This window comes from Zootoca vivipara, chromosome Z (assembly GCF_963506605.1).
Source record: "Zootoca vivipara chromosome Z, rZooViv1.1, whole genome shotgun sequence".
NCBI classification, from domain to species: Eukaryota; Metazoa; Chordata; class Lepidosauria; order Squamata; family Lacertidae; genus Zootoca; species Zootoca vivipara.
Genome location: NC_083294.1, coordinates 21,668,692 through 21,695,589, shown reverse-complemented (window position 1 = coordinate 21,695,589; position 26,898 = coordinate 21,668,692). Strand labels below are relative to the sequence as shown.

The window sequence follows — 26,898 nt, the reverse complement described above, 5'->3', positions numbered from 1 at the left end:
TGTGATAGATATCCAATGTTAAGTCACACTTGAAGCCGACCCATTGAAAAACCCATTTATTTCAGTGGGTCTGTTCCTGAATATGACTAACTGATAAATTCAAAAATCCATTTTCTCGTCCTGATTAAGATTCAAAACTCTACATGCTCAACTGTGAATATTGCATTTTAGTGTCCTGACAATGACTGATCACTTCCACCTGAAAACACTAGCATAGAGCAATAAGGGGAGAGGGATCAGTGGGTTGATACACGGTGTAAATAATTTAACCATTTTAGTAAACAGCATTGCATTAAAATATGTTCACATTCTGCAATTTTGTGAATTTTTCGTTTATAATTATTTGTAACTCATGAAACTTGTTGAACTGTATGCATTTTAATTAAGTCCTCAATACTTCTATTCAGTTTACAAATTAACAGCCACTTTTTAAATAGGATCTTATGCCTTGAAGTTTTTAAAATAAAAAACTAATTAAGCTTTGTGTCTGTGACTTCCTGCATTGCCCTATGTCTCCTTTATCCAACATGTGGGTGCTAGGTATTTCCACTGTGAATTGCTTTTGGAAATAGTTTACTGTTGAACCATTTTTTTTGCAATGAGAGCTTTTCTGTTACTTTGGTTTCCTTATAAGTTCCAACCAGACAACATTTCGTAAACAGGCTGTATTCACAAGTGCTGCATCCATGTACACAGTACTTAATATGCACTAAGAGGACAGTCAACTTGCAGTCTTAATGTAGCCCTGAAGCAACTTTAGCTGCCCCCTGGTGGTCAGACTGTTTATTTTTGTACATTTCTATTCTGCCTATCTTCCATCATGAAAGCTCAGTGCACATGTAGTTCCTAGGCAGTCTCCCATTCAAGTGTTGACCAGGCCCGGATCTCCTGGAGTGGTAGCTTCATGTCCCTTCAGGACATGCCCTAATCTACCTCTTGAATAAAATGCTTCAGTCTTTCAGTCAATGATATTGAGATCATTCATTGATCCATACAAGTGATAACCTTATTTTTCAGGGTTGCCAACCAGCACTATCAAGTCTGACCAGCCACAAGGTGAGGTGTTGGGATTGTTCTGGCCTCCAGACTAGTGCTTGGAGAATACAGAGGCCCTTGAAAATAGATGGTGTCTGCTCCTAATAATCAGGGACAGCTCCTGTGTGACTTTGCTTGCATCTCAATCATTTCTGAATGCTTGCTTTAACTTTGACATTGAAGACCTAAAAATGGCTGTGCTTAGTCAAGTCAGACCAAAGGCCAAATTAACCTAACAGTCAACCTTTCCTGGAGCACAAATAATACAGGACATCTTTGGGAGAAGAAAAGGCTAAGCAGTAAAACCCTACTCAAACCTGTCCCTAAGGTGGTTGGATGGTGCCTTGTACAACACCACCTTCCAGCAACTCCTCCAACAAAGCTGGTGCCAAACATATTGCTCTGCTTTTCTTTGGACTACATCAGTGAGGCCCAGAGGGTGGCCTTGTCATCTGGGCAACCCAGGACCTCCACACACTGCCCAGGCTTGTGCCCTGGAGAGGTCACTTAGGTGCTAACATCGTGTTTTGACTTCACCCCTGGGAGCACACTCCACTGTCTTGAGATTGATGCCAACAACAACTGTTGCTGTATAAAACTACTTTAGCCTATTTTAATTTGGAACACAGTTTCTGCAATGTAGTTTCCTTCATTTCTGTCCTGGCGTAAGGTAACAAATATGGTGTTCTATCATGTACAGCAACCCTGTGAGGTAGGTTAGGCTGATACTGATGGGCTGAAGGTTCATGGCCAAGTGGGTCCTTGAATCTTCTCCTATCCTAGCCTGACAGAACCTCTATAAAACACACTGGTATCAAGCAAGTGCTTGTGATTCTACTGATACTAAATCGAAAGGGTTTCCCACAATTACTGTATTTTTTTGTGTATAAGACATTTTCTTAATGGGTGGTCGTCTCGTACATGGGCAATCAACAACTTTGGCAACCCAAAAATAATGATTTGGGGTTCAAAAAAAATAGAGGTTGTCTTATACATGGGAAAATATGATATTTAAAACATTTCTACACCACCTGCCTGTTTTTCCAATGATAATATTTTAGACTGTAAAAGCCCTTGGTATAATGACCAGTCAAATCTGCACCATTGGCATAGATTGCACAATACTAATCTTGGAACTGCATGTTCCCAGTAGCTGGCCATTCATGATCTTTTCAGGCATTATGCTCCTGTTTAATTCTTGATGGGATGATAATGCTGTATTTGTGTGTGCAATATCAGGCTGGCATGTAATGAGAAGGGCAGGTTTACTATGCAGGGTAAGGATAAGTTATACTGAAAACTCTTCCCCTTTTAGGAAAATGCTGAGTATTTTTATTTCCGCACCTGAAAGATCAGCATATAATGAGGGCACAAAACAGCCCTAGACAGATAAGGCTGGACAGAAGTTACAAAGCTTGCTCACTCTACTTGTGGCAGACAGGGATATCAAAGGAGATACTGCACAGTGCACAAGCGTTGGGAGTTACGTGATTTGGTTGCTTGGTGGCTGCAGTCACAGGCTGATGCCATACTGAGTGTGCTTAAGTTCAACTTTACTGTACATACAGTACATTATTAATCTATATCTCCTTGCCCGGAGCAGGGGGGCTTCTGCCTTGTCACCGATGCAAGGCTGGCTCCAAACTTTTGTGTGGCCCTTGCCAAGATAGCTGCCTTCCCTCTGGCTGTGAGCCTAGCAGGCTGGATAACATTTATTTCATTTATGAATCATTTCCTAAGGAACATCGCAAAGTAATTTACAATGCAATAAAAACATAATTGAATTGCACATAAAACAACTGCAACAACAATTACATACACACACACACATAAAAAAAACAATTCAAATCCAATACCAATTCCAATATTCATTTAGAAGGGACTGTTAAGAAAGGAACATCTTCAACAGGTGTGGAAAGAACAAATAATTTCTCTTTCTGATATTTAAAGGGAGTGGGTTCCAAAAATACCCCCCACCCCCACTGAAGGCCTGATTCTGGCCTGGTTTAATACTGCCTACATTGACTCATTCTGGCTCTCCTGGATTTCAGGTAGGAGGCTTTCCTAGCTGGAGATGCCAAGGATTGAACCTCAACCTGGGACCTTTGGTTTGCAATGCTGGTGATCTTCCACAGTGTGAAGCCTCCAGAAGGGCACCACTGAGACTCCTAGCCTGTGTGTGTGTGTGTGTGTGTGTGTGTGTGTGTGTGTGTGTGTAAGCAAAGGTGCATGGGGTGTGTGTGTGTGCCAAACTGGGTCTTTGACCTAGGCGAAAATGAGTCTAGGTTTTTTTGTTGTTTAATCGTTTAGTCGTGTCCAACTCTTTGTGACCCCATGGACCAGAGCATGCCAGGCACTCCTGTCTTGCACTGCCTCCCGCAGTTTGGTCAAACTCATGTTCATAGCTTCGATAACACTGTCCAACCATCTCATCCTCTGTCATCCCCTGCTCCTTGTGCCCTCCATCTTTCCCAACATCAGGGTCTTTTCCAGGGAGTCTTCTCTTCTCATGAGGTGGCCAAAGTATTGGAGGCTCAGCTTCAGGATCTGTCCTTCCAGTGAGCACTCGGGGCTGGTTTCCTTCAGAATGGATAGGAGCCTAGTTTTACCCCTGCAATAATGAACTTGCATTCAAGTGCTGCTTATCTGTGCCTGTTTTGTCTTTTAAAGAGAAGGGTACCCACTTCTTTCCAATAACGTATACAACTATTCATGTACTGTATATAAACGGGAAGAGACAAAGACAAGGCATACCAATGCAGTAGAATGAGGCAGGGGACGGTGGGCAGGCTGTGCCACTTCAGCCAGCAGGAGGCATACCAATGTTGAATGTTCCCCTATGGTTTCAAAATGAAACACACAAACGCACGCACACACTAGCCCCAAACCAGCAATGCAAGTAAAAAACAGAAGTCTCCTAACTGTGCAGATTTTCTTCTTGCAATGTTTGCGTGTTTGTTTTACATATAGAAGTATTCAAAACTCACACAAGATAAGTAGTAAACTAGATGGGCACATGCAGCTGGGCAGCCAGATTAGCTCTGTGTTTCCCAGCTGACACCCAGTCAGTTACAGAGTCAGTGAGCTTTGTAATGTGTGAGCCCGAAATTTCAGCTCCCCCTCCAATCCGATGCCAAGGTTTAGTGCTAAACCGTTTGCACAACTTTGGCATTAGTTTGCAGTCAGATAACAGGTTGGGTTTTGGGGTGTGCCTACGGCCCCCAGTTTGAGTGTCAATTACTCAGCTTGGGAGGCAGCACAAAATGTGGGGTTTGCGGCACAAAACTGGCACCTGTTTGGAGACAATTAGACAAGGTTGGATTTTTTTGGCATTATAGCACCAAATTATAGCACCAAACCAGTGCACTAGTTTGGAATCAATCGTCAAGGCTGAGTTTTGGGCATTTACTTGCAAACGCGGTTTGAGTGTCAGTTATTTCTTTTTCACTCTCTGCCTTCTCAACTGCAAAAGTGGGGCCGACACTGCATAACCTTCCTGGGGCTGTTGTATGAGAAGCACCTTGATCATTGACTGGTTCAAAAAGCCCCATATAAATTCTAAAGATTAAAAGATCCATGGGTCCGCGCACGCATAGGCTATACTTCGCTTCAGCGTGCCCTTGTGGCGGTGCATATCTGCAAGACGCGCGAACGCTCCCCGCGTTCTTATAACGGGTTATATACGCGCTGTTATAACGCGTTTTGCTAGTAAACTGAATTTGCTGTGCCATGAAACGATTCATGTCTAAAAAGTGTGTCACCAGCTTGAAAAGTTTGGAAAGCTCTGACTTAAGAGAGCAGCAGCCTGTCCATAGCTGCCAAGTTATCCCTTTTTAAAGGGATTTTCCATTATGCTGAATAGGCTTCCTCGCGAGAAAAGGGAAAACTTGGCAGCTATGAGCCTGTCACGCTGCTTTTCCTTTACCGGGACCATTTTTCCTCATGCAAATCCACCTACCCATCAACCAGCCTTCTTGGGAGGAAACGCGCTCGTGATCAGACTCACTAGCCTCACTCACTATTTATCTTAAATTTTAATTTCGTTTGAAATACTGGCCCGAAGCCAAGCAGAGATATTCCTGGCTGGGCGCTAGGACCCGGCCGCTCCTCCGGCAACAGCAGCCGCAACCACCTCTCTGCCTCCACTGCTCCGACGTTGAAAGGTCCCGTCCCCCACTTTTTCCCACCCCCTCTCCTTCCGGGGTTAAAAGCCCAAGAAAGGGCGATGGCGGCACTTTGGCCCAGCGGCCCCGGTTGGGGGGGGGTACTGCTCCAATAGCTCCGCGCGGAGGGTAGAGCCGGTTGAGGCGCACCTCCCTCTCTGAATCTCTCTGAATCCTCCCCGGAGCCTTCTGCTGCGCTTGCTGAGAGGCCTCGCTCGCTGGATCCCTTCCTTCCCTTCTTGTGCAACCTCTTCCCGGCCCGCTTCCCTTCCTGGGCTCCGCAGCCAAAGTGCCTTCGCCATGGCCACGTATTTGGGAAGCAGTGCCATGCAGACGGAGGACGAGGAGCAATGGCTCTACTACGGAGGCAGGCAGGCTGGTAGGCGGCGGCTGCCCCGATCCCATCCCTAACCCCTTTTTTCTTTCTGTTTCTCGCTGCTCTGGAGGGTGGGAAAGATCGGTGGGGTGGAAGGAGGGAGGATGCCATGCCAACTTAGCGGAGCCTTTGCAAACTTCAACCCGCCGCGCCGCGTTCAATTCTCCGCCGGCCCCTCCCACACCGCCCCTTTTGGCCGGAGATCTGGGGCAGCTGTCCGGAGAGTAGAGCCGCTGCGCTACCGCCGGGATGCAGCGCGTGGCAAAACCCACCGCAGGCTCCCGACGCCGCTGCCCTGCCTGCTCTGGGGAAGGTGAGGAAAAGGAGGAGGAGGAGGTGGGGGCGTCTGCCTAGGGTCGCTTTGGACTTCAACTCGGAAGGAGAGCATCTTTCCCTCGCTATGCGGTTCGCTCATGGAGTGGTAGGTAGCCTCCTGCCTTGTAGTGTGACACTGTGGCTATTTATTGCCTGCGTTCCATCCTCAGGGTACTCCAGAGCGTCTCAAGCAATGGTGACAACAACAACAAACAACAACAACAACAACAACAACAATAAAGGTCTCGTTCTCTGAGGAGCTGCTTGCACATTTGTTACAGGGCGATCCTGGAAGTAAGCCCGGCTGAGTTCAGTGGGACTTAGATTCCCAGGTAAGGCTGAGTACAGGGGTTGCAACTTCATTCTTTTAAAGTTAGCAGTTTTCAGCCAAAGCTCTTGCAGCACCTTGCAAACCAAAATAGCAAACTAGTAAGGCTTTAAAATAACAGGAGCTGTAATGGTTTTTGTATTCTTCCCCACAATGCAGAGTTTTCTGGGTGTATTACAATTGACAAGTAAGTAACCAGTTTAAATACCAAATATGTCCTAAAACTTTAAAATAAAAAGCAACATAAACACACACAACCCTCAAATTCACTGCACCCCAAAGTTAAAACATAGGTTTAAAAACTGATAGATCCAGACCACATTGATTTACAAGGCCCAGTTTTTTTAAAATTAACTTGGTCCCAAGTTGTTCAGGGTTTTAAAGGTTAGACCTCGCACTTTAAACTGGGCATGGGAAGTTACCCCTGAAAGCAGCAGGGTGGGTTAAATTAGATTAAGAAGGCAGAAGCTGCAGGAGATGAGACCTGTGTTCGAATCCTGCTTGAGGGTTTCCCTCTGGGGCATCTGGGTAGCCATAGTGAGAGCAGGATGCTGGACTAGATGAGCCATTGGCCTCATCCAGCAGGCACTGCTTATGATCTTGGTAGAATCTTAGAATTGTAGAGTTATAGAGTTACAAGCTTGCTGGATCTTTTCCATTAAAAAAAAGTTTCATCAGACGTGACTTGTTTTCGAGTAGCTCATGCTGGGTTTCTTTTCCAAGTGCTCACAGACTGTTTAATTATCTATTCTAGGATCTTTCCTGGCATTGATGTCAAGCTCACTGGTTGGTAGTTACATGGGTCTTTTTGAAAATGGGGACAACATTTGCCTGCCTCCAGTCTGCAGGGACCTCACCTCCAAGAATTTTCAAAGATTACAGTGGTACCTCTAGTTACAAATGCCTCAGGTTACAAACACTTCAGGTTACAAACTCAGCTAACCTGGAAGAGTTACCTCAAGTTGAGAACTTTGCCCCAGGATGAGAACGGAAATCGTGTGTTGGCGGCACAACAGCAGCAAGAGGCCCCATTAGCGAAAGCACGCCTCTAGTTAAGAACAGTTTCAGGTTAAGAACGGACCTCTGGAACAAATTAAGTTCGTAACTAGAGGTACCACTGTATAGACAAATGTTATGATATTACACCCACAAGCTCCTTTAGTACCCTTGGATGCAGCTCAACAGGCCCTGAAGATTTGAATTCATTTAAAGTAGCTAGGTGTTCCCTTACCACCTCATTTCCTACTTTGGGCTGCAGCTCCCTCCTTGCATCATTTTTATGTTATCACCAGGTTGTGTATCATGGACGTAGGTGGGGGGGCAGGGAGGGATAGCCCCCCAGCAAAAGGCCTGCCCCCCAACAAAAATCCTAGCTATGCCCATGTTGAGTATTGCTTTCCTTTTGGGTAAAAACGGGCAAAGCAGGTGTTGAGCAGTTCCACCTTCTCTGTCATTCAATAGTATTTCTCCATAATCTCCACCAGGGGGCATACTAGTTGCTTGTTCTGCTTCTTGCTTTGAACAAAGCAGAATAAATCTTTTAAAGTTATTTTTAACCTCTTTCCTTCTGGGCTTTGGCCTGCCTGACCGTCTCCCTGCAACTGTTGACTACTCGTGTATATTCCTCACTTGTGGTTTTCCCTTTTCTTCATTTCTTATACTTTTCCTTCTTAAATCTCCGCTCATCTCTATGCCGGTTTCTTTAAATGCCTCCCACTTTTTTTCTTCTTGTTGGGATTGTCTGCATTTGTGCCTTCAGTATTTCATCTTTAAGATACACAATAACAGATTAATTGAGCTATACATCAGAAAAGGCCTGTATAAGCAGAAGGGTCTGAAGCAAAGTACTGACAGCCCCTGCTTCATATTAATAGCCAAGGAGTTGGACAGTCTTTCCCTTGTATCCAATGCACTGCATGCTGTCAGTGCAAGGATTCCACCACTAAATAGATGTGAGAGTGAGATATGCTGTGCAGGCAGGAATCCTTGCATCAGCAGGACACTTACTTTGCACAGCATTGAATACGAGTACAGGTATCTATTTCTCGTAGAAGGTAAACGTCATGTACAGGGGATGTTTCCTAAGAGAAGGCAATAGGTGAACGTTTTGGCTGGAGGTTTAGTAAGGGCAGCCAGCTTCCCACTGGCTCTGTATGCCTGCAGGTTTAGGCATCATTGATGGGGGAGGAAAAAGTTAGACAGCAGGATTTCTATATGACTAACAGAAGGCAGCAAGGACCAACTGGAAGCCTTAAATGGGATGCAACAGGTGCTGTGCTGGCCAAAGTGAAGATAAAAGAAAGCAAAAGGGATGACAGGAGGTTGCGTGTGCCCTAGAGCGAGGGACAGCCCTGGGAAATGAAAGTGAGGCAAACATGAAGCGGATCCAGAGTTAGTGCTGCTTCTTTGTGTTCCCGGACACATCTCCCCTCCATTGGGCAGGGTGTCTCATTAGCATACTACAGCGGCAATTATTATTTTTTGTACTGAATTTTTCAAAGGGGAAAAGTGATATAAGCATCTTGCATGTTTTGTTAGGGAGGAATGTATGCAAATGTAGCGGTATGTTCTATCTCTCAAAGTTTCTGAAGCTTTCATAAAATTTTCTTCCTCTTGATGTATTTGCAGGCGGCATCGGTAATCAAGAAGATGGACCTATTCCTCGGTAAATTTTATTTTATTTTTGTAATGCGGAGTCAAATGCATTGGCGGGGGGGGAGGGGGGGCAGTTGCAGTACATTTGCCAGGATGGCTTACATACTGTTACCAGCCACCCCTTTGGAATGAGATACATTGGAGACTGTAGTACCTTTTAGAAATTTGGTTTATTTATACATATTTACACCTGAGTTTAGGTGGAGGGAATGCAGAAAATTACACCCCAATAGTGTATCTTGTTGCTCATCTCATAGCTTCAGAAAGCTTTGGTCCAGAGCAGAAGCCAGGTATGGTTCAGCCTCCTCCAGTCAACACCACATGGAGTTCTGCCCCTCCATACTTCTTCCCCAAAACCTTGCTCAAAAACCTCTGTTTAAAAGGACACCACACACCCCTGTATGGACATCACATCCCCTGTAACCCTGGCAACCTCCAACCTCCCCCTCTCAACATTGCTATTGTCTTTTGCTAACTAACACACAGCGGGGGGGGGGAGAGAATGGAAAATGGAAAACAGTATTTATTTATTTATTTATTTATTTATTTATTTATTTACTTATTTGGTCTCTTTTACTGATTGTGGTTACCAATCACTGCTCTGTCACCTTGACAGACTTGCTGATCATTGTGACTCAGATGTGTTTTGAGAAGGAGCCAACATGGATTCTAATCTCTGTGTGTTCTGTGTTTATCAGGGACACAGGACCTCATCCTTTAAAAGGCATTCCCAAGGAGAAAAAGACTGTCAGTGATGAAGAACGAAAATTGTTACAGCAAGTAAGCAGTACAGTATAATCAATCTGAGATCTCTACCCTAGTGCTCCTCTGATGTTTAGATCTCCCAACTCCCATCAGCCCCAGCCAGCAACATACAGGTGTGCTAGTCAGGGCTGATGGGACTTGGAGTCCGAAACATCTGGAAGGCACCAGGTTGGAGATGGCTGGCTTAGAAGAATGGTTTAGCTCTTTGCCAAACTTAACAGAAGAAGAGGAGACCCAGAATGGTTGGGAAGCAGTGGTGGAGGAAGCCCCTTGGGCACCCAGAGCGCATAGCTGCCAAGTTATCCCTTTTTTAAAGGGATTTTGCCTTATGCTGAATAGGCTTCCTCGCGAGAAAAGGGAAAACTTGGCAGCTATGCCAGAGCGGCACCCGGGGTGTGCACCATAAATTACCAGTAAGAAAGGGGTTAAGGATCACAAACTTCTTAATTGCTAGAGAAGACTCAGATTGCTCATGACCCCTCACCATCGGGGAGGGAGGATGCAAGGGTTATTTCCTGTTCTTCTCTCTGTGTGTCTTCTCTTTGAACCATGTAACTGAGCAGACATCTGAGACCGAGGCTCCAGAATCAGACTGTGTGTTTGAAGTCAACTTCTGTATTTTGTAACCAAGAATACATTACCTGTGTTGTTTCTGCTGTAACATTGAACGATGCATGAGTGAGACCTCTGATTAAACGTAAAGGTAAAGGGACCCCTGACCATTAGGTCCAGTTGTGACCGACTCTGGGGTTGCAGCGCTCATCTCGTGTTATTGGTTGAGGGAGCCGGCGTACAGCTTCCAGGTCATGTGGCCAGCAGGACAAAGCTGCTTCTGGTGAACCAGAGCAGCACACAAAAATGCCATTTACCTTCCCGCTTGGAGCGGTACGTATTTATCTACTTGCACTTTGACATGCTTTCGAACTGCTAGGTTGGCAGGAGCAGGGACTGAGCAACGGGAGCTCACCCGTTATGGGAATTCGAACCGCCAACCTGCTGATCGGCAAGCCCTAGGCTCTGTGGTTTAACCCACAGTGCCACCCGTGTCCCAAGACCTCTGATTACTGTAAGTAAAACATTTAAACTTACTTAAGGTTGTGGTCTATTCACTCCTAGAGGTGGGGGAGCACAATTGTCAGTGCTTAATACTGGTATATTTAAAGGTCTAACAGCCTATATTGCCCATGTTTTGCAAACACTGCACATATATTTTAGTTTTAAACTCTACTGGGGGCTCTTTTGGCTAGACAGTGAGTCAAGTCCTACGCTTTTTTTGAATTTAGGTAGTCAGCTGTTGGGAGTTCAGGATTAACTGTTATTCCCTAGTTATTTCCCAACACCATGTACAACACACTTTGAGCTCCTTGGGGGGGGGATGTGGGATATAAATGCAATAAATAAATTAAATTGTCACAAGCATATTGGTTGTTGAAGTGCTCCCAATTTACTAATTAAATATACTCATGTGCTTGGGACAAACTTTCAGGAAGTAGTTTCCTAGCCCTGGCAAGACCGTTGAGAGAGACAACAGAAAGTGGTCTTTTCTCCTGTGAATCTCTCTCAAAGCTGCCTTTGCCTGGTGTAGATTCAAATAAGTGAAACATTTTGCAGAGGATAGCAGGCATAAGGAAAAAGAGAGTGGGGGAATTCTATCAGATGGTTGTGAAATTGGATTTTTTAAGTGAAAAGTTAAAGATGAGCCTCTTGGACAATTGCTGGGTAGGAAATTTGGCTGGCTGAATCATTACAATCCCAGAACTAGAATGGCAGCATTGTAAAATAAACTGAAGCTGCTCTCTTCATTGGATTTAATTGTGAAGGGTGCAGACCAGGGATCTGAGCAAATTAATTAACCTTGGGAGGCTGGTGAAAGGGTTAAATTTGGTAGACAGTGTAACTGGTGAAATTCATCTGCCAAAGTGTAGTGGTATCAGATATGATCTTGAAGTAGCTTGAACACATTTTTAAAGCTTCCAGTTACTTTAATTTATGGAAGTCTTGACTAAATCAAAAGACCCTTGGGAATATTTGCTCCTGAGGAGAATGTTTCGCTGACGTGTGTTGCAGAAAACATTGCAGCAGCAGTGTTATAACTGGATAATTGATTAGGCGTCCAAGCTCTAATCATTACATCAAATCAGCTAAACCTTTAGTTGACTAATGGGGGGGAAGCCAGTTTTAATCAGTGGAACTTTTAAGGACGTTCATATTTCCTTATAGAGACTGTTTTGGTTCTGGTGTGTTCATAGAATCATAGAGTTGGAAGAGACCACAAGGGCCATCCAGTCCAACCCCCTGCCAAGCAGGAAACACCATCAAAGCATTCCTGTCAAGCCTCTGCTTAAAGACCTCCAAAGGAGGTGTTACTAGACCAGAGAATGAAAAAGCTGTAATGGAAGCAAGAGACTCAGGAAAGATGGTTTCTACCCTTCCTTGCACAACTGTCCTGTAGAGTAGGCCAGTTATGGCTCAGCTGTCTGGTTTTTGCGGCCACCCTTTATCCATAACACAAGTCAGGAGGGACTCTTGGGAGCCTCACTCAAACACTTACGTGGGGATTACACAGATGTCTTCTAAATGTCAGATAGGGAAAGGGAGATGTCAACAGAACCCAGCAGAATAAGGAAAACTAAAACGAACATCTGTGGTTCTAATTTATCTCATCCTAAACTTTCTACTTAGGATCAGGTAAGTAACAAGGATGGTCAGTTGCAGGATTATCTGATGGGTGTGGGATGGATCCTGATGTGAGAGGACAAAGGCTACATAGCACAGTCCATTTATAAGGGGCTCAAGACCCCCATTTGGCAGGCAGTTCCCAGCAAATCAGAAGTGTGGCATACTTGCCAAGTGAAGATTTAACACTCCTCTGAGATCAGATGAAGGTGGATAGTTACTGCCCAGATTCCTACCCCCACCCCAGTCTTTCTGTGACACAGTCTGAATCATTTTGTTGATTTAGGTTGTGTGATTTTTAATTTTTTAAAAAATTAATTTCTTTCCTCTCATTACATATACATGTATAACATACAGCTTACATAACCCCACCCCCCCCTTTTGAACTTCCCTCGGCTTCCATTTCTGTTTTATTAACCTCAATATATATTCTGCTATTTTCTACAAATATCATATTTTCCCTTTTATTACATTATTTATTCCCTATCCATAAAGTTGTGAATATGTAAGTCCACCATCAGATCAATGTTCTTTCTTTGTTTCTGCAAATATAATATAAAAGGTTCCCACTCTTTTTCAAAATCCCTTTTTCAAAATCCCTGTGTGTCAGCTTTGCCAACTCCAGATAGCTCATCAGTTTTTCTTCCCATTGTTCCTTGGTTGGAATTTCTCCAGTCTTCCAGTTCTGTGCTAGTAGTATTCTCACCGCCGCCATTGCATACATAAATAGTGTCCTTTTCTCTTTTGGCAGGTCTTGCCCTAAAATATCCAACAGGAAGGCTTCTGCTTGTTTAACAAACGTTATTTTAAACATTTTTTTATAATTCATTATAGATAATTTTTCCAGTATACCTTAGCACTTTTACAATCCCACCACATATGATAAAAAGTCCCTTCAGCCTCTTTACACCTCCAGCATTAAGACTCTGCATACTCAATGTCCCCACTGTGGAAGGATGTGTGGATCCAGAATTGGCCTCCAGTCACTTACGGACCCATTGTTAAAATTGTGTTTATGGAAGACAATCTTACTCGGCGACGAGTGATCGCCAAAGAAGAAGAAGAGAAGGAGCAGAGGCCAGGCATCACTGTGAGCTCTTTATGCTTGGGGCAGGGCAGGGCATGAAGAGAAGAGTGATATTCAGATGAGGGGGAGGAAAAGAAAGCATCTAGAGGAGGATTTAGCAAACCCCAACCCCTCAAGTCACCAGGGTTCCTGAGGGTTAATCTGAGTTGCACAATCTCCAGCCTGGAAATGAAGGGGTGGAGCCCCTGAGTTAAGGATGGGGGAGGATAAGAACATAGCCATCATGGCAAGTAGCTATTGATAGCCTTATCCTCCATGAATTTGCCCATTCCTGGGAAAGGAATGTAGCCTAATTGGCACGTACTGCACCAAAACACAGCATGCCTTTTGCCTCTGGGTGGAGCCAAGTGGATGTAGTTGTGGGGGACATACAGTAGTAAAATAACAAAAGTTCCCAAGCCAAGCAGGAAATGCCTGTCTCCTTGTTCCTGACCCTGTGTCTTAAAGTGTTATTCTTTCCCCTGGAGACCCCAAGAGAAGGCAGTAAAAACCCTACAACATCCAGCGAAAGCTTTAGGTGTGGAAAAACCTCAACACTTGTTATTAGACGAGGTACTCGTGTGTCTGAGCCAGTGAATGCTTTGCAGTCTTTGGGCCACCCTAATTGGCTTCTAGGGATGCCATGCTCTCTGCTTGAATCTTACTATGCACTTGAATTCATTCATTCTTTCATTCATTCGTCTGTTTGTTTGTTTATTCATTCAGACTGGGTAAGAATGCCCAACTCCTTCCTGTGGAAGATCTAGGGGCCAAGGGTCTATATACAGAGGAGTTTGGTGCAGTATATGACCTACGTGTTGGCAAATCTCAAAGCTTTCCATCTCTTCCCCATTTGCATAGCTGAATGAGGGGGAGAGTGCAAGTGTGCAACTAGACCATCTGCCTGTCACCTCCTTTTGCTGAATCTGAGAAGATGTTGCTTCTTTCCCTTTTCTAATCAGGAAGCTAAGTGGGACCATCGATGTGATAGGTGGAGAGCCAGGCACTATTAGGAGAGTGGAAGGAAGGTGCCGTGATAAGAATGGCCCAGAGTAAAACTTAATTCAGGTAAGAAATATGTCCAGACTCCATGAACTTTGCTTTCTTATCTAACTCACTTTTGAGTACAAGCGGATTAGTTTGTTTATATATTTATTGCATTTATATCCCACCTTTTTCTCCAAGGTGGTGTGTTCTTCCTCATTTAATCCCCACAATGGCTCTGTGAGGTAGGTGGGGCTGAGAGGCAGTGACTGGCCCCCACGATCATCTAGTGAAAGCTTCGTGGCCAAGTGGGAGGCTTTGAACCCTGGTCTCTCCCAGGTCCTAGTCCAACCACTCCACCACACTACTTCTCAAATTTATATCACACCCTTTGTCTAAAGGAGCCTCCTTCAAGGCTGATTGCATACCCTTTTTTATTACCGTATTTTCCCATGTATAAGGTTAGGTTTCCCCCCTAAAAAATAATGTCAAAAATTAGGGGGCATATTATACATGGGCCATCTCCTCCCATGTTCTTATATCTGAGTCTCTCCAAATACATGGGGGTGTCTTATGGACGGGATAATATGGTAAATTCAGTCCACATGCTCAAAAGCAAAGTAAGGAGAGGTTCAGAATTCCAGGATCCTTTCTTTAAAGATTTATAAAGATTTATAAAGCTTTAAAGATTATAAAGCTTCTGATCATCTCAGGATTATACCACTTCAATCTCGCCTTGTTCTGCAGCATGTACAGAGCTATGCCCAATTGTTATTTGGTGGTGTAGATACTTACAGTGCTTTCTGTTCTATTCTTCACATTAGCTACAGTGGGACTAAGGAATACGTGGCCCTCCATAGGTTACAATTCCCATCACTCCTGACTGCTGGTGGCATTTGCTGGGGTTGATGGGAGTTGATGGGTCCAACAACAGGGCCACAGGTTCTCCACCCCTGCTCTAAACCATATTTGTAAACCTGCTTGAAAGTATTCTGTTATTGACTAGGTATGCCACCCCCAGCTCCTGTTCCAGGCAAGTACTTCTGTTTAAGCATAAGGGTAGCAAATGCAATCTGGCCTACTAGAGAATGGAGCACTTCAAATTAAAGCCTTTGAATAGAAATCTGGGTAGCATTTAATTGGATGAACACATGTAGCTAATCACCAGTTGGAGGCCAATCAAACATGGTCTTGTCCACATGTTGCTTGACTAAGTCTTCTGTCATCTCTGACCATTAGCCATTCTAGGTCGGGATGATAGGAGCTGGAATCATGAAACATCTAGAGGGGACTGTCCTGTAACCGTTATACATCAGAGAAGTTATAGATTTCATTGGGCACCAACCTATGAAATTTTTAACTTCTCTGAAGTGTAATGGTTATGGGGTGGGGAAACACATTAAAGAATAATGGAATAGGCAAGGCTGAGGTCTGAAAGTGTCTGTTCTAAGTTCCTGAGACAGAAGTAGATGTGGTAGACACCTGGAAGGAAAGCTACCTGGCAACTCCAGGTGGGATAACCAACACCCCAGGTGTGCAGAATTGCACATTATGGGTAGGACACGAGTCCGTTGTTGAGTCCAGTCTCTCTCCCTTCACTAATATGTAGTGAATATATGCTGATATTATCACATTGTGTGTTCCCTGCCTTGCATTATTGACAGCAGCTGGTTGGGGTGCAGGGAGATGAAACATGAAGAAGTTCAGAGACAGGTGTGTGCTTTGTGACACATTACTGTAGGATGCAGGGTGGGGGGACTGGAGATGGTACCAGGGTTTTAATTGGCATTGTGAAGTTCTAGGAAGAGCCTGCTGGATCAGACCAGTAGCCCATCTTGTCTGGCATCCTGTTCTCACAGTGGAAACACAAGAAAATCACAAGCAGGATCTGAGCACAAGAGGGAGCTCAAGGGACATGCTCTGTCCCCATCCTGTGGCCAAAGAAACAACACCATCTGCTTCTGAAGCAAAAACACCAGTGAGAAAAGAGAAGGCTTTGGTGGTAGTTGAAGGGTCTTCCTTTAGAGGCAGCAAGTGATCTCATTGAAAGTGCTGCTGCTTCTTCATCTGAGAAATGAGGCCAGGGTGGCCTCCACTTTGGTATGATGTTCTGCCATGCATTGTAGCAGCGTTTGCAAGGGAGCTGGGAGCTTCCCTTCCTCTTCTCCACACATTTAAACTAGTATGACTTTGTCTACCGGTCTGTTTCCTCCACCTCATGTTTCACCGCCACCCCTTTCAATTCCAACATGTGATGGGTAAGTGAGAATTAAATGGGTTTAACTCACTAACACTCTATTTGTTGCATTTATATCCTACCTTTTTTTAGCTCAAGGTGGCACACGTGGATCTCCCCTTCCTCAGTTAATCCCCACAACAACCCTGTGAGGTATGTTAGGCTGAGAGACCAGTGACTGTCCGAGGGTCACCAACTGAGCTTCGCAGCTGAGTGGGGAGTTGAACACTGGTCTCCCAGGTACTAGTCTGACACTCTAACCACTATGCCACACTGACATCCCTCTTAATATTGTCTCATCTGTAGGCTGCAAGAGGCTAGCAGAATTGTGGTTGTGGTTTTGCATTACTTTGTGGTTGGGAAAGAGCTCTTTGAATCTGATTGAAGGCATTAGCAGAAGCACCATTCAAATGCACACCAACACATTTTTTAACCTTAGGCTGAGACTGGTCACCGTTGTCTTTTGTCAGTTTATTGATCCACTGTGACTGCGCTACTTGTAAATTATCATATTAGTGAGGGTTCCTGGAGATAGGGCTAGGGCTGTTTGGTGTGTCCCCCCCCTTTTTATTTGCCTTCTCCATTCCACCTGGAAGGTTGTAGTCCCAGTTTTGTAGATTACCAGATCAAGCCGTAGCTGAGGGCAATGGTGGGAGGCAAAAGCAGATGGAGGGAGGCAGCTGATCTGTAGCTTCTCTGGTGGTAGATTCCAGATTGCTCAGACCATGTGAGCCAATCTGACCTGAAAGCTTTCATAGAGGTCAGCAACTATCAACTGAGCTGCTCATGCCTATTCAGTGTGCCTTATCTCCCTGCAGTTTCTACCTCCAGCTACTGCTGAGCAGTGGCATACAGACTGCCAGTTCGTGAGTTGCTAAGAGCAGAACCCTTGGGATGATTTGTGGCTCTTTCCAATGGTGTGTAGAGAATGTGGTGATGCCCTTGAAACAGCAGAAAAATACAGCAGCCACAATGTTTCATGGTGAGCACTTTCCCAGCCACATTACACTAGTCTTATATCAATTTCGTTGGGTTCTGGTTCTCTCTTTGTCCCACTCTGCTTTCCTGGTCCCAGTTCTAGATGCTGGTTGTTACCTGTCCAGGAATATCTGAAACACAGCCTCATCTCACTATAGGTTACTGTCATCTTGTGATGTCCTGATTTGTGTCCCATCAGCCAAAGAGATTAGTTTGGTAGGAAGGCAGATTGGGCCTTTTCTGTGGCAGCCCCCCTCCCAAAAGATATGGAATCCCCTTCCACAATAAGTTAGACTGGCCTGCCCCTAACAGCTTTTAGGCAAGCATTCCCCCCCCCTGAATTTTGCTGGTGTTTAATTATGAGATTTAAGGATTTAGCTTTTCTGTTTTCCTGGGTTTTAGATATTTGGATTTTATTTTGTGTATACTGGTTTCATTGGTTTTAATGCACTGCCAATGGCCTTTGGGGGGAAGGTTTTTCATGAGCAAAAATGTTTGTACAAAGAAAAGATGGGGAGCTTTGATTAAGAACTTTTACACATTCCCCACATTGTCAATTTATGGAGCTCATTGTGGCAAAATGTGGAGATGGCTTTACAATGGGATTATATCTTCCCCACCCTGGTGCAACCTTCAGATGTATTAGTCTAAATTCCCATCTGCATCAGTCAGCATAGTAATGGCCACAGATGCTGAGAGTCCAAAACATTTGGAGGGGTGTCAGGTTGGGAAAGGCTGGATTAGACAAATTTACAGGGAACTTTACAGATTTCAGTGGGCATCAGCCATGATAATCAAATGGACGTCCATATTTATGGAGGCAGAATGTCACTTGGGGAGGAGGGAACTGCAGGAGAGGGTGATAGCATGCCTGGCTTGTAGGGTTCCCAGAGGCATCTTGGTGTTCAAAGTGGAAAGCTGTATGCTGGGCTAGGTGGTCTCATCCAGCAGGGCTCTTCAGTATACTTGTGTCTAGCTCTCTGCATACTCAACACTCCTCGGTTGTGCTCCTAGTGGATAGACAAGAAAGCTGTGGTAGCTAGGAGAGATGGCATGGCAGGACTAGGAAAGAATCAGCACCTTTGATGAAGCTTATGGTCAACAAGAGAGAAACTCTTTAAGGGAGTTGGGACAATGATGCTGTGTTTTATAGCAGCTGATTTTAATTTTTCTCCTTCTGAATGGGTGACAGGGGAGCTAGATATTACTAACCAGTTGTTGTTGTGCTCTCCCTCTCTCTCCTTCTTTCCCTCTCTCAAAGCCAGTCTGCCAGCTACAACAACAGTCAACCACCTCCATTTGGCTACAACTCCACAGGTGAGCCCCTCAGACATGCTGCCTGAAATCAATTAGTGTCCTGTGCTACCCATTTTGGGTTATGTGGATTTCCCAGCTCACTTCTTGTTGGGGAACCTTAGACCATTCTATTTAATTATTGTTATATTTACTGCATTGGCCTGAATATAAGCCTCACCTTTTCCCCAAATTCTGACCGTGAAAAGTTAAAGTGTGGCTTATATTCATGACTCTACAGGCAGGAGTGTGGGGCAAACAGCACCAGGAGTGCGGCAAAGCAGCGGCCGCCCCGTGTGTAGTTCCCCGTCGTCTCCCCCAAGGCCAGGAAGGGAGAGAGTGAGGAAGGGGAAAGGCTGCCAGCAACGCAGTGTGGCTTCCCCCCCCCCCCCCGGTATGCAGCCAGAAGCAGCGAGGAATGGAGCGGCTTATTTTGGGGTATTTTTTTTCTTTTTTTATTCCCCCCTCCAATTTCAAAGGTGCAGCTTATATTCGGGTGTGACTTGTATTCAGGCCAATACAGTATTTATAGCCCACGTGTCCCTGGCAGGACTCAAGGCAGCTTACAACTAAAATGGAAGTAGCTAAAAACATATATAAAAAAGAAACCTGTTTTTAAAAAATCAATTTTACATTAGTAGAATTAAAATATAAAATATAAAACAAGCATGCCTATGAGGGTGGCGGGGTCTGAGCCCAGGCAGGTTCATCTTCTATGTCTGCCAACAGGTTGTCTATTCTTGGATATAAGCTGCCACTAAATGTTAACCTCTGCAAACTGGCAGGTGTAGAAGAGCTGGAGTGCCACTATGCACCATGATGCGTCTTCTATGCTAGCCATGTTTGAGCTTCCCCTTCCTGTGTTGCAGCATTTGCCTTGTTCATTCTCCCACCAACTGCTAACACCTGGAGTGGGGGGGGGGGAATGTCATATGAATGTTACAATATTTCTACGATTTCTCTCCTGCATATCCCTGCCTAATCTTCCTGGCCTTAACATGTTCCCAAATTCACTTGCACATACGTGCACTTTCCCCCACACCATCACAAATGTTTCCACATGGAAAAATACCAGCACCAGCCAGTGTAACCACCCTTTTAACATGTTGCCCATGCTTAATTTTATTAACCAGTTGCTGCTTCCAGGTATGTTTCCCAGGAACATACCAAAGTACCTGCCATCCTCCCTGAAGACATAATGCTTGCTTCTCTCCTTACCTTGTAGGAAGTGGATGGCTTAAGCACAGTTCTGTATCTGCTGCTGAGGAACTGCATATTAATACTGCTCTGTATCTACATCTGAATAATTTTCTGAGCTCTTCCACACCACACACCCAAATAAGGCAATGGCCTTATTTGCAAAGCCAAACAGGGTGCAAACACTTGGTTGCAGATTTCACTGTGTTACTCTTCCCTCTGTACCCATATAACAGTTTCATGTTAGCCACATTTTGATGCTACTGTACTTGAATCACTCACTTTGTTTCAAATGCAAGCCTTGATTTTAACAAATGGAAGATACTGATACTTGCTCTGAGCTAACATGGAGGTAAGAGTTGTGTAGGAGGCTGGGCAATGCTGATCTGATGAGAAAGGAGACTGTGTTCATTTCAGTCAAATAGGTGGAGTCCACCCAATGTTTTGGGCTACAATTCCCATCATTCCCAACCATCGGCCACACTGGTTCTAGATTTTAAAGTGCTTTGCGTTGTCGGTCCCTCCCCTATTCCTTAGATATAATCTATTAGCCCAGCCATGCTTTTATTTTCTGCTCTGTGTGTCCACTTCATAAGGGGCATAGACTTCTGGAACATGGAGCAGGCCTTTTACCACCATTGGGCCACAAAACACAAAATGTACCTCTTTTAAAAGGGTTGTGACAGATGAGTGCCTTTTTTCTGGAACTGTACTTCTGTACAGTCCATTGCTTTTAGCACTTATTGAGTAAGCTTGAAGGGTGGATTCTTAAAATCTTCCAGTTTCTTACCTCTACCTATAACTAGTTTCCTTAGGGTTAGGGAAGCAGTTCCTGAGAGTTTCCAATCAGCATTCTTCATCAGCTACTCCACTGAAGCACTTCTGCAATAGATATGACTTGGATAGCTTACACAGTTGTGCCTAATTCTCTCTTTCAAGAGATAGAAAGCAAGCAAGCAAGCAAGGACTTTCTCTTGGCTATATCTATGTGGAGAGTTTGTTGCAAGTTCCATTATGGATGTTGTGGAGGTCCAAGGCTCATTATGGGACTGAAACTGCCTTGGTTGCGCTGGTCGATGATCTCCGGTGGGCTAGGGACAAAGGTAAAAGCTGTTTCCTAGTTCTGCTGGATCTCTGAGGCTTTCAGTACCATTGACCATGGTATCCTTCTGGATTAGCTAGAGGGGTTGCACTGGCAAAACCACCCCAGCTCCCTCAGCGACAGTTTCACCCTAGGCAGGAACTACTACAACTATACTACTCAGGCAAGATTTATTGACCATGCTGCTGTGAAGGACTGTGGGTTTTGCCTGCCAGGCTCACACAAACATTTCTGGAAGAATTTATTGGCTTCACCTTTCTGACTTGGGTTTGTTTTGGTTTAGCCATTTCACCACTTGTTTTTTTTCTGTGTCAGTGTCCATCCATTTTGTGGGGAGGGGAGGGGAAGTTTGGGGCAGGAGCTCTTTTGTAAACCCTATCACTGTAATTGCCCATAACTGTTAAAACAATAAGCAGTTTTTTAAAAGTTGGGTTCTGAGGTTTCCACATGATTTGTGATCAACTTTCCAAGTGTTTACATTTCTTGAAACTAAGTTTATGATGAGGTTCTAGTAGGTAAATATTGTGACCTATTTATGAAACTGAAGAGATAATAGTGTTTGAAACCTTTTTCTTGTTGGAATAAGTCTCTTCTCTAAGTCACTATTCCTCATTCTTTCCTTTCAGTGATGATGAAAGGAATCATTACTATAGCCAAGAATGTAGTTATGATTTTGTGTGGGACTATCACAGTAGGGGTCCCTTTACCTTTACATCACAGTAGAGAGCAAGACCATCATAGGGAGCAAAGGGACAGAGACAAAGAGGAAGCAGTCAAACACAAATCATGGTGGTAAGGCGTTTCCCATTGGCAGGTTGGAGCCTCTAGCTGGGATAAGGCCAAGGAACATTAAATTATGTAGGGTTAAACTGTGTTCCAGTCTGATTCATACTGATATATATATATATATATTCAGTCTCCTTCCTGCACTAGCTGAAATTTTCAGCACTAGAGGACATTCCCATAGAGGTTGTTAACTGTAGCCTAGCCTTGGGAATACAAAGATGTGGAGCATACCTGACTGCAACTGCATCAATGGTTGTGAGAGCCCCACAGCTGTGATAAGAGTGACTTGGGTATGTGTGTGTTGCATTCCCATCAGTTTCCCCCTTAAGGTAGAATTTCACTGATCAGTCTCTTCTGGATTGATTTTCTTGAAATACCATGTGTTTCAGGTTCCTATTGGGACATTTCGCCAGCATGTGGAAAAGGTCTCTTGCTGTTAGAGCTCTAAGACCAGTTTTTCTGTACAAGAAGGATGGCTGTAGTCCAGAGCTGATGTATAACATTGCTTTGCATCCAATCATCTGCCTCTCCATTTTTTAACTCTGTACTACTTTTTCACTATAATATTCTCTCTTGCATTGAGATGTTGGATTGGCAGTACAGTATTAGAAAATCTGACAGATAAGTTTATAGTTTTGTTTAAAAGCCACCAAGGATTCAGTTGTATTTCTATGATAAGGAGCAAAGCATTAATTCTTCTTGTATTTTTATCCAATCCTAGTAAGCAGCATGAGAGCAAAGAAGGTGAAAGCCATAGGCGTCACAAGCACAAAAAGAACAAGCACAACAAGAAAGAGAAGGCATGAGGTAGGTGTACCGGAGAGAAATGGACAGGATTCCATGAAGGAGCAAATCTGTGGTCCAAAAACAATAGTGACACTTTTACAGCCAGATTGTCTGTAGCAACCTTTTTCTCTCTGAGAAATTAAATGGCTGAAATGATTAGCAACCAAACATGGGCACAAGCTTCCTCTTTGTGAAAGAAGACAACATTCAAAGGATTTTTGGAGAGAGAAAACTGGCAGCAAAAAAAGCAGTTATTTACCTACATGTGAGATCCCATAGCTTCTTATAGGAGATAGCTTCCGTGCAAACTAATGCATTTAGAATATAGGACAATACTTGGCAAATCATTGACTTCTTTTATTTTTTAGAACAGTAACAGCCACATGAAGCTTTGTCCAAAAAAGTAAAGTATTATGACTAAATTAACATAATAAGCTAGCTGACAGCTAGCTTAGAGTCTGGCTTCTAAAAGCTAGAAGCTAGTTGTAGGGATGCTGCATGCTAGGAGAGCCAATATGATCAGAATAATCACATCAAAACAGCTTCAATAACTTCAGAATAATTTATAAATGCATCAAAATAATAACAGAGTTGTTAACAATGTACCATAATCTCTTTGGTGCAAAACATTGTAGATTTACTGGTGATTGTTAAAGGCACCTTGAAATAAGACAACATAGTGAAATAGTGCTGCTGAGGCAGCCCATACCCTTCATTTGGAAAAAGCATACATTTTCCTCTCTACAGTCATCGCAAGAGGCAAATATTACTCCAGGCTTCCACCTTGGGTCTTGTGAATTCTGTAATCACCCCTTGCAAGGAGATGTAAATGGTGATTCCTTTTAAAACCACATTTACATGAAAGCATTAACACTCAGTATTGATGCTGTGACTTGCAGGGACACCTCACCCACATGAAAACCACATGCCCCGTTAGATCAATGTCCTCTCACACGTGGCAATAGCAACAGCTTGCAACACCCAAATCAGGCAGTGAAGACATTTAAATTAGAGATGGCAATTTGAATCATTCCTCGGATCCTTTTGGATTTTTAAAACATGTAGATTTGATGGACTGCTCCTGAAAGTTGACCACTGAACTCATATTTCACACATAGCTGTTAGTCTGATTTCAACCTGCATTTTATACAAGTTACATAGAGTACTAGTATACAGAAATGCTGGACCAAAAGTTATTTTAAGCATTATACTTGCCCTATAGTATGCAGGTAAAGCAAGCAGTTTTCACAAGGGCGGAGACTCACATTAAGCAAACCACAATCTTAGAACAACAAAGGAGCATCCCACACTGCCATCCTTATAGAATTTTCCTCAAACTTACCGTCTCTAGTCTACAATCAAGCTAGTAGAATCAAGAAATAGATACTGCAAATGAGCCTACACTTGGAGACCAGCTTGGAACTGTGGTTGCCTAGGGAAGAAGAGTGTATCTTTTTTACTAAGATTGAAATCCACAGTCCTGTCAACATTAGGGGTTCCATTCCCACCCACCCCGCAAGGTGTACTTGGTAACTGCGTAGTTGAATTTTACCTGCAGGTGCCACACTTCTGTATCAACTGTCTGGCCCAGCAATTTCTACATGCCATCCAACTATTAACAGCAGGCCTCTGGCAAAAAAGGAATATTATACCTAATTGCAGGGAAGGGCCACGGCTTAGTGCTAGAGCATCTGCCTTGCAGACAGAAGGCTCCAAGTTCAATCCCCGCATTTCATGTTTGGGAGCGACTCTTCCCTGAAACCGTGGAGAACTGCTGCCAGTCAGTGTAGACAATAATAAGCCAGATGGACCAATGTTCTGAGTTGGTAGAATGCTGCTTCCAATGTCCCTTCCTACTTGGATCTTAAACACTAAAGAACTTAAACACTAAGAAACATTGAAGCAGGAGAGCCCCGATACTGAAAGGAGTAATGCCATTTAAAAAATCATCACATTGTGGGGTGGGAAAAGGACAATAGCAGAATGGATAGGCTTTGATGGGGTTTGCCCCCCAAGCTACACAGAATTGCCATAACAGCTATTTGTCTCCCCTTCCACAAGGGCACAACTAGATAGTACAGTGACAGGATCCCTTACAAAGTTGGGAGTGGGGAATGCAGAGGAGACAATTTAAAACACAGCATTTCTGGATGGATCTGCATGCTTTCCAGCAACCATACATTCCCCACCATATTACAGTGGTACCTCGGGTTACAGACGCTTCAAGTTACAGACTCCACTAACCCAGAAATAGTACCTCGGGTTAAGAACTTTGCTTCAGGATGAGAACAGAAATCGTGCAGCGGCAGCAGCAGGCCCCATTAGCTAAAGTGGTACCTCAGATTAAGAACAGTTTCAGGTTAAGAATGGACCTCTGGAACGAATTAAGTTCTTAACCCGAGGTACCGCTGTATTATTATTTTAAAGCCATTTTGACCCTGCTAGTTATGTGATCGTAAGTATAAGCATGGCCATTTTTTTTGGAAAAAGTATGTTGTGAGAAGGGGTGGTTGTGGTTTAAATTTACACATACAATATTTTACAGTTAACATACAATATTTTACAGTTTTACATACAATTCTGCACATGGGTCTGCTGCCATTATATTTATTTTGGTTCTAAGATTTGTTCACTGAAAGTCCTCTCAGACTTCTCTTACATTCAATATTTGCACACAGTCTCTGTTCTTGGCACAGGTGCCATCCATTCAACTTTCTTCAAGTTGCAGAATTTTCCCATCAGTGGCTTTAGATGCCAATCCCCAACTCTTTCAGAGAGACAGTGGGAATGAGATGCAACTTGCCACCCAGCGCCTGAATTGCAACAAGCAGCGGTAACACAAATAAATGTTGAGAGATCTCTACTAGCTAATGCATCAGCAGGAACATTATTCCATTGGTCCTTCAGCTCGTTTTCATCAGCAATAAAGATCCCGTCTTCAAGCAGAAGAAGGCTGGTGCAGTAGGCATCAGGCATCACACTAGTGCATCACATCCTTACACAGAAAACACAAATGCTCAGAGACAAGCTTTACATTGCAAATGGTCTCAAGTTCAACAAGGCACAGCAGAGCAGAAAAAAGGAGAAAGAACATCTTGTGATTCTTACCCAAAAGATGGCATTCACATATCCTTTCCACCAAGCATGAAAAGGGGACGATAGTTTTGGTAAGGCAGACCTTAATGATGACTTGCAGGATTTATTTATCAATATCTTTAAAGCTACCAGAGTTAAATATTAGCCAATGTTTATTGAATTTACCAGGAGCCATAAGTTTTTTATAGGTTTCTCTTTTACTCATATATATATTATTTTTATTTCATAAAATTTATATACCCCTTGATTGTAAAAACAAACTCCAAAGCAGTTTATCAGAGGTTTAAAATGTGAGTTGAGGAGAAACAGGCTGAAGCTTAGATTTCATATGTTCAACGTCCAATAGTTACATAACAAAATTTTTAATTGATCACTGAAGCATGGCTTCTGTCTGCCAGGAAGCTGGGTAAAAAAAATAAAATAAGCAGTTTGCCTTTGGCATAGGAATAGGATTCCAGGTGACAACCTTGAGAAAAGCCATCTTAAATCAGTTCACTGTTTCTTTGGTTGGTTCATCACTCAAAATCTTGAAATCTGGCACCAAAGTAGTCCCAAAATTATACCGAGTTTATGTCTTACACAAGGCTTCCAGGCCAGGACACCACAGTAAGAGTTACTTTATTCCGTTGTTCCTTCAGCATGGGAATCAATTCAGCATTGCTCATTCCCATGGCAGACACTCCATTTACAGCCACAATTTCATCTCCACATCTAGTCAAAGAAAAAGACAAAAGTACTGTTAGTAATGCTTTTAATATATGTCCCTATTGCTACAGCAGCAATTGGTCTGCACTGATTGTGTTAAAACATCAAGTACATCAAGCAAAAAATGACAGACTTGCTAGTTAACCTTTCTAAATAAATAGAAATGCCCATGAGCCCAAAGAACTTGCCCATTGTGAGGTGGCTGTCCCACTGCATAATTCAGAAATCTGTCCATACCTCTAAGCAGCCTTCATTACAGGCAAGTAATTAGGGAGAAATTAGATAAGTCAATGCAGTACAGGAACACAACACAGTTACCATCCCTCAGAGAGATTTATTTCTCTGACTTTGTATAC

At 43.6% G+C, this 26,898-nt stretch overlaps 1 protein-coding gene and 1 long non-coding RNA gene across 9 annotated transcripts in view; one reads left to right on the top strand and one right to left on the bottom strand.

Annotated features, from left to right (window-relative positions):
* Positions 1-5,170: 5,170 nt before the first annotated feature.
* Positions 5,171-24,365, top strand: LOC118084159 (uncharacterized). Of its 7 annotated transcripts, none has more exons than XR_009557018.1 (8): positions 5,171-5,577; positions 6,060-6,221; positions 8,846-8,882; positions 9,571-9,652; positions 10,569-10,703; positions 14,342-16,839; positions 17,418-18,894; positions 22,677-24,365. It is a non-coding gene; the product is annotated as an uncharacterized LOC118084159 (long non-coding RNA). The 7 variants fall into 7 exon arrangements; XR_009557017.1 differs by having other exon boundaries at positions 9,571-10,703; positions 14,342-14,447; positions 16,693-16,839; XR_009557022.1 differs by adding an exon at positions 19,112-19,308 and having other exon boundaries at positions 9,571-10,703; positions 18,839-18,894.
* The window catches only part of LOC118084158 (ligand of Numb protein X 2), a 45,844-nt gene continuing 42,235 nt past the window's right edge, over positions 23,290-26,898 (bottom strand). For both annotated transcript variants that reach the window (XM_035113515.2, XM_035113518.2), the window contains one exon: positions 23,290-26,548. In XM_035113515.2, coding sequence (XP_034969406.1) covers positions 26,413-26,548 — 136 coding nt within the window. In that variant the 3' untranslated portion in view covers positions 23,290-26,412. The remainder of the gene's footprint in view (positions 26,549-26,898) is intronic.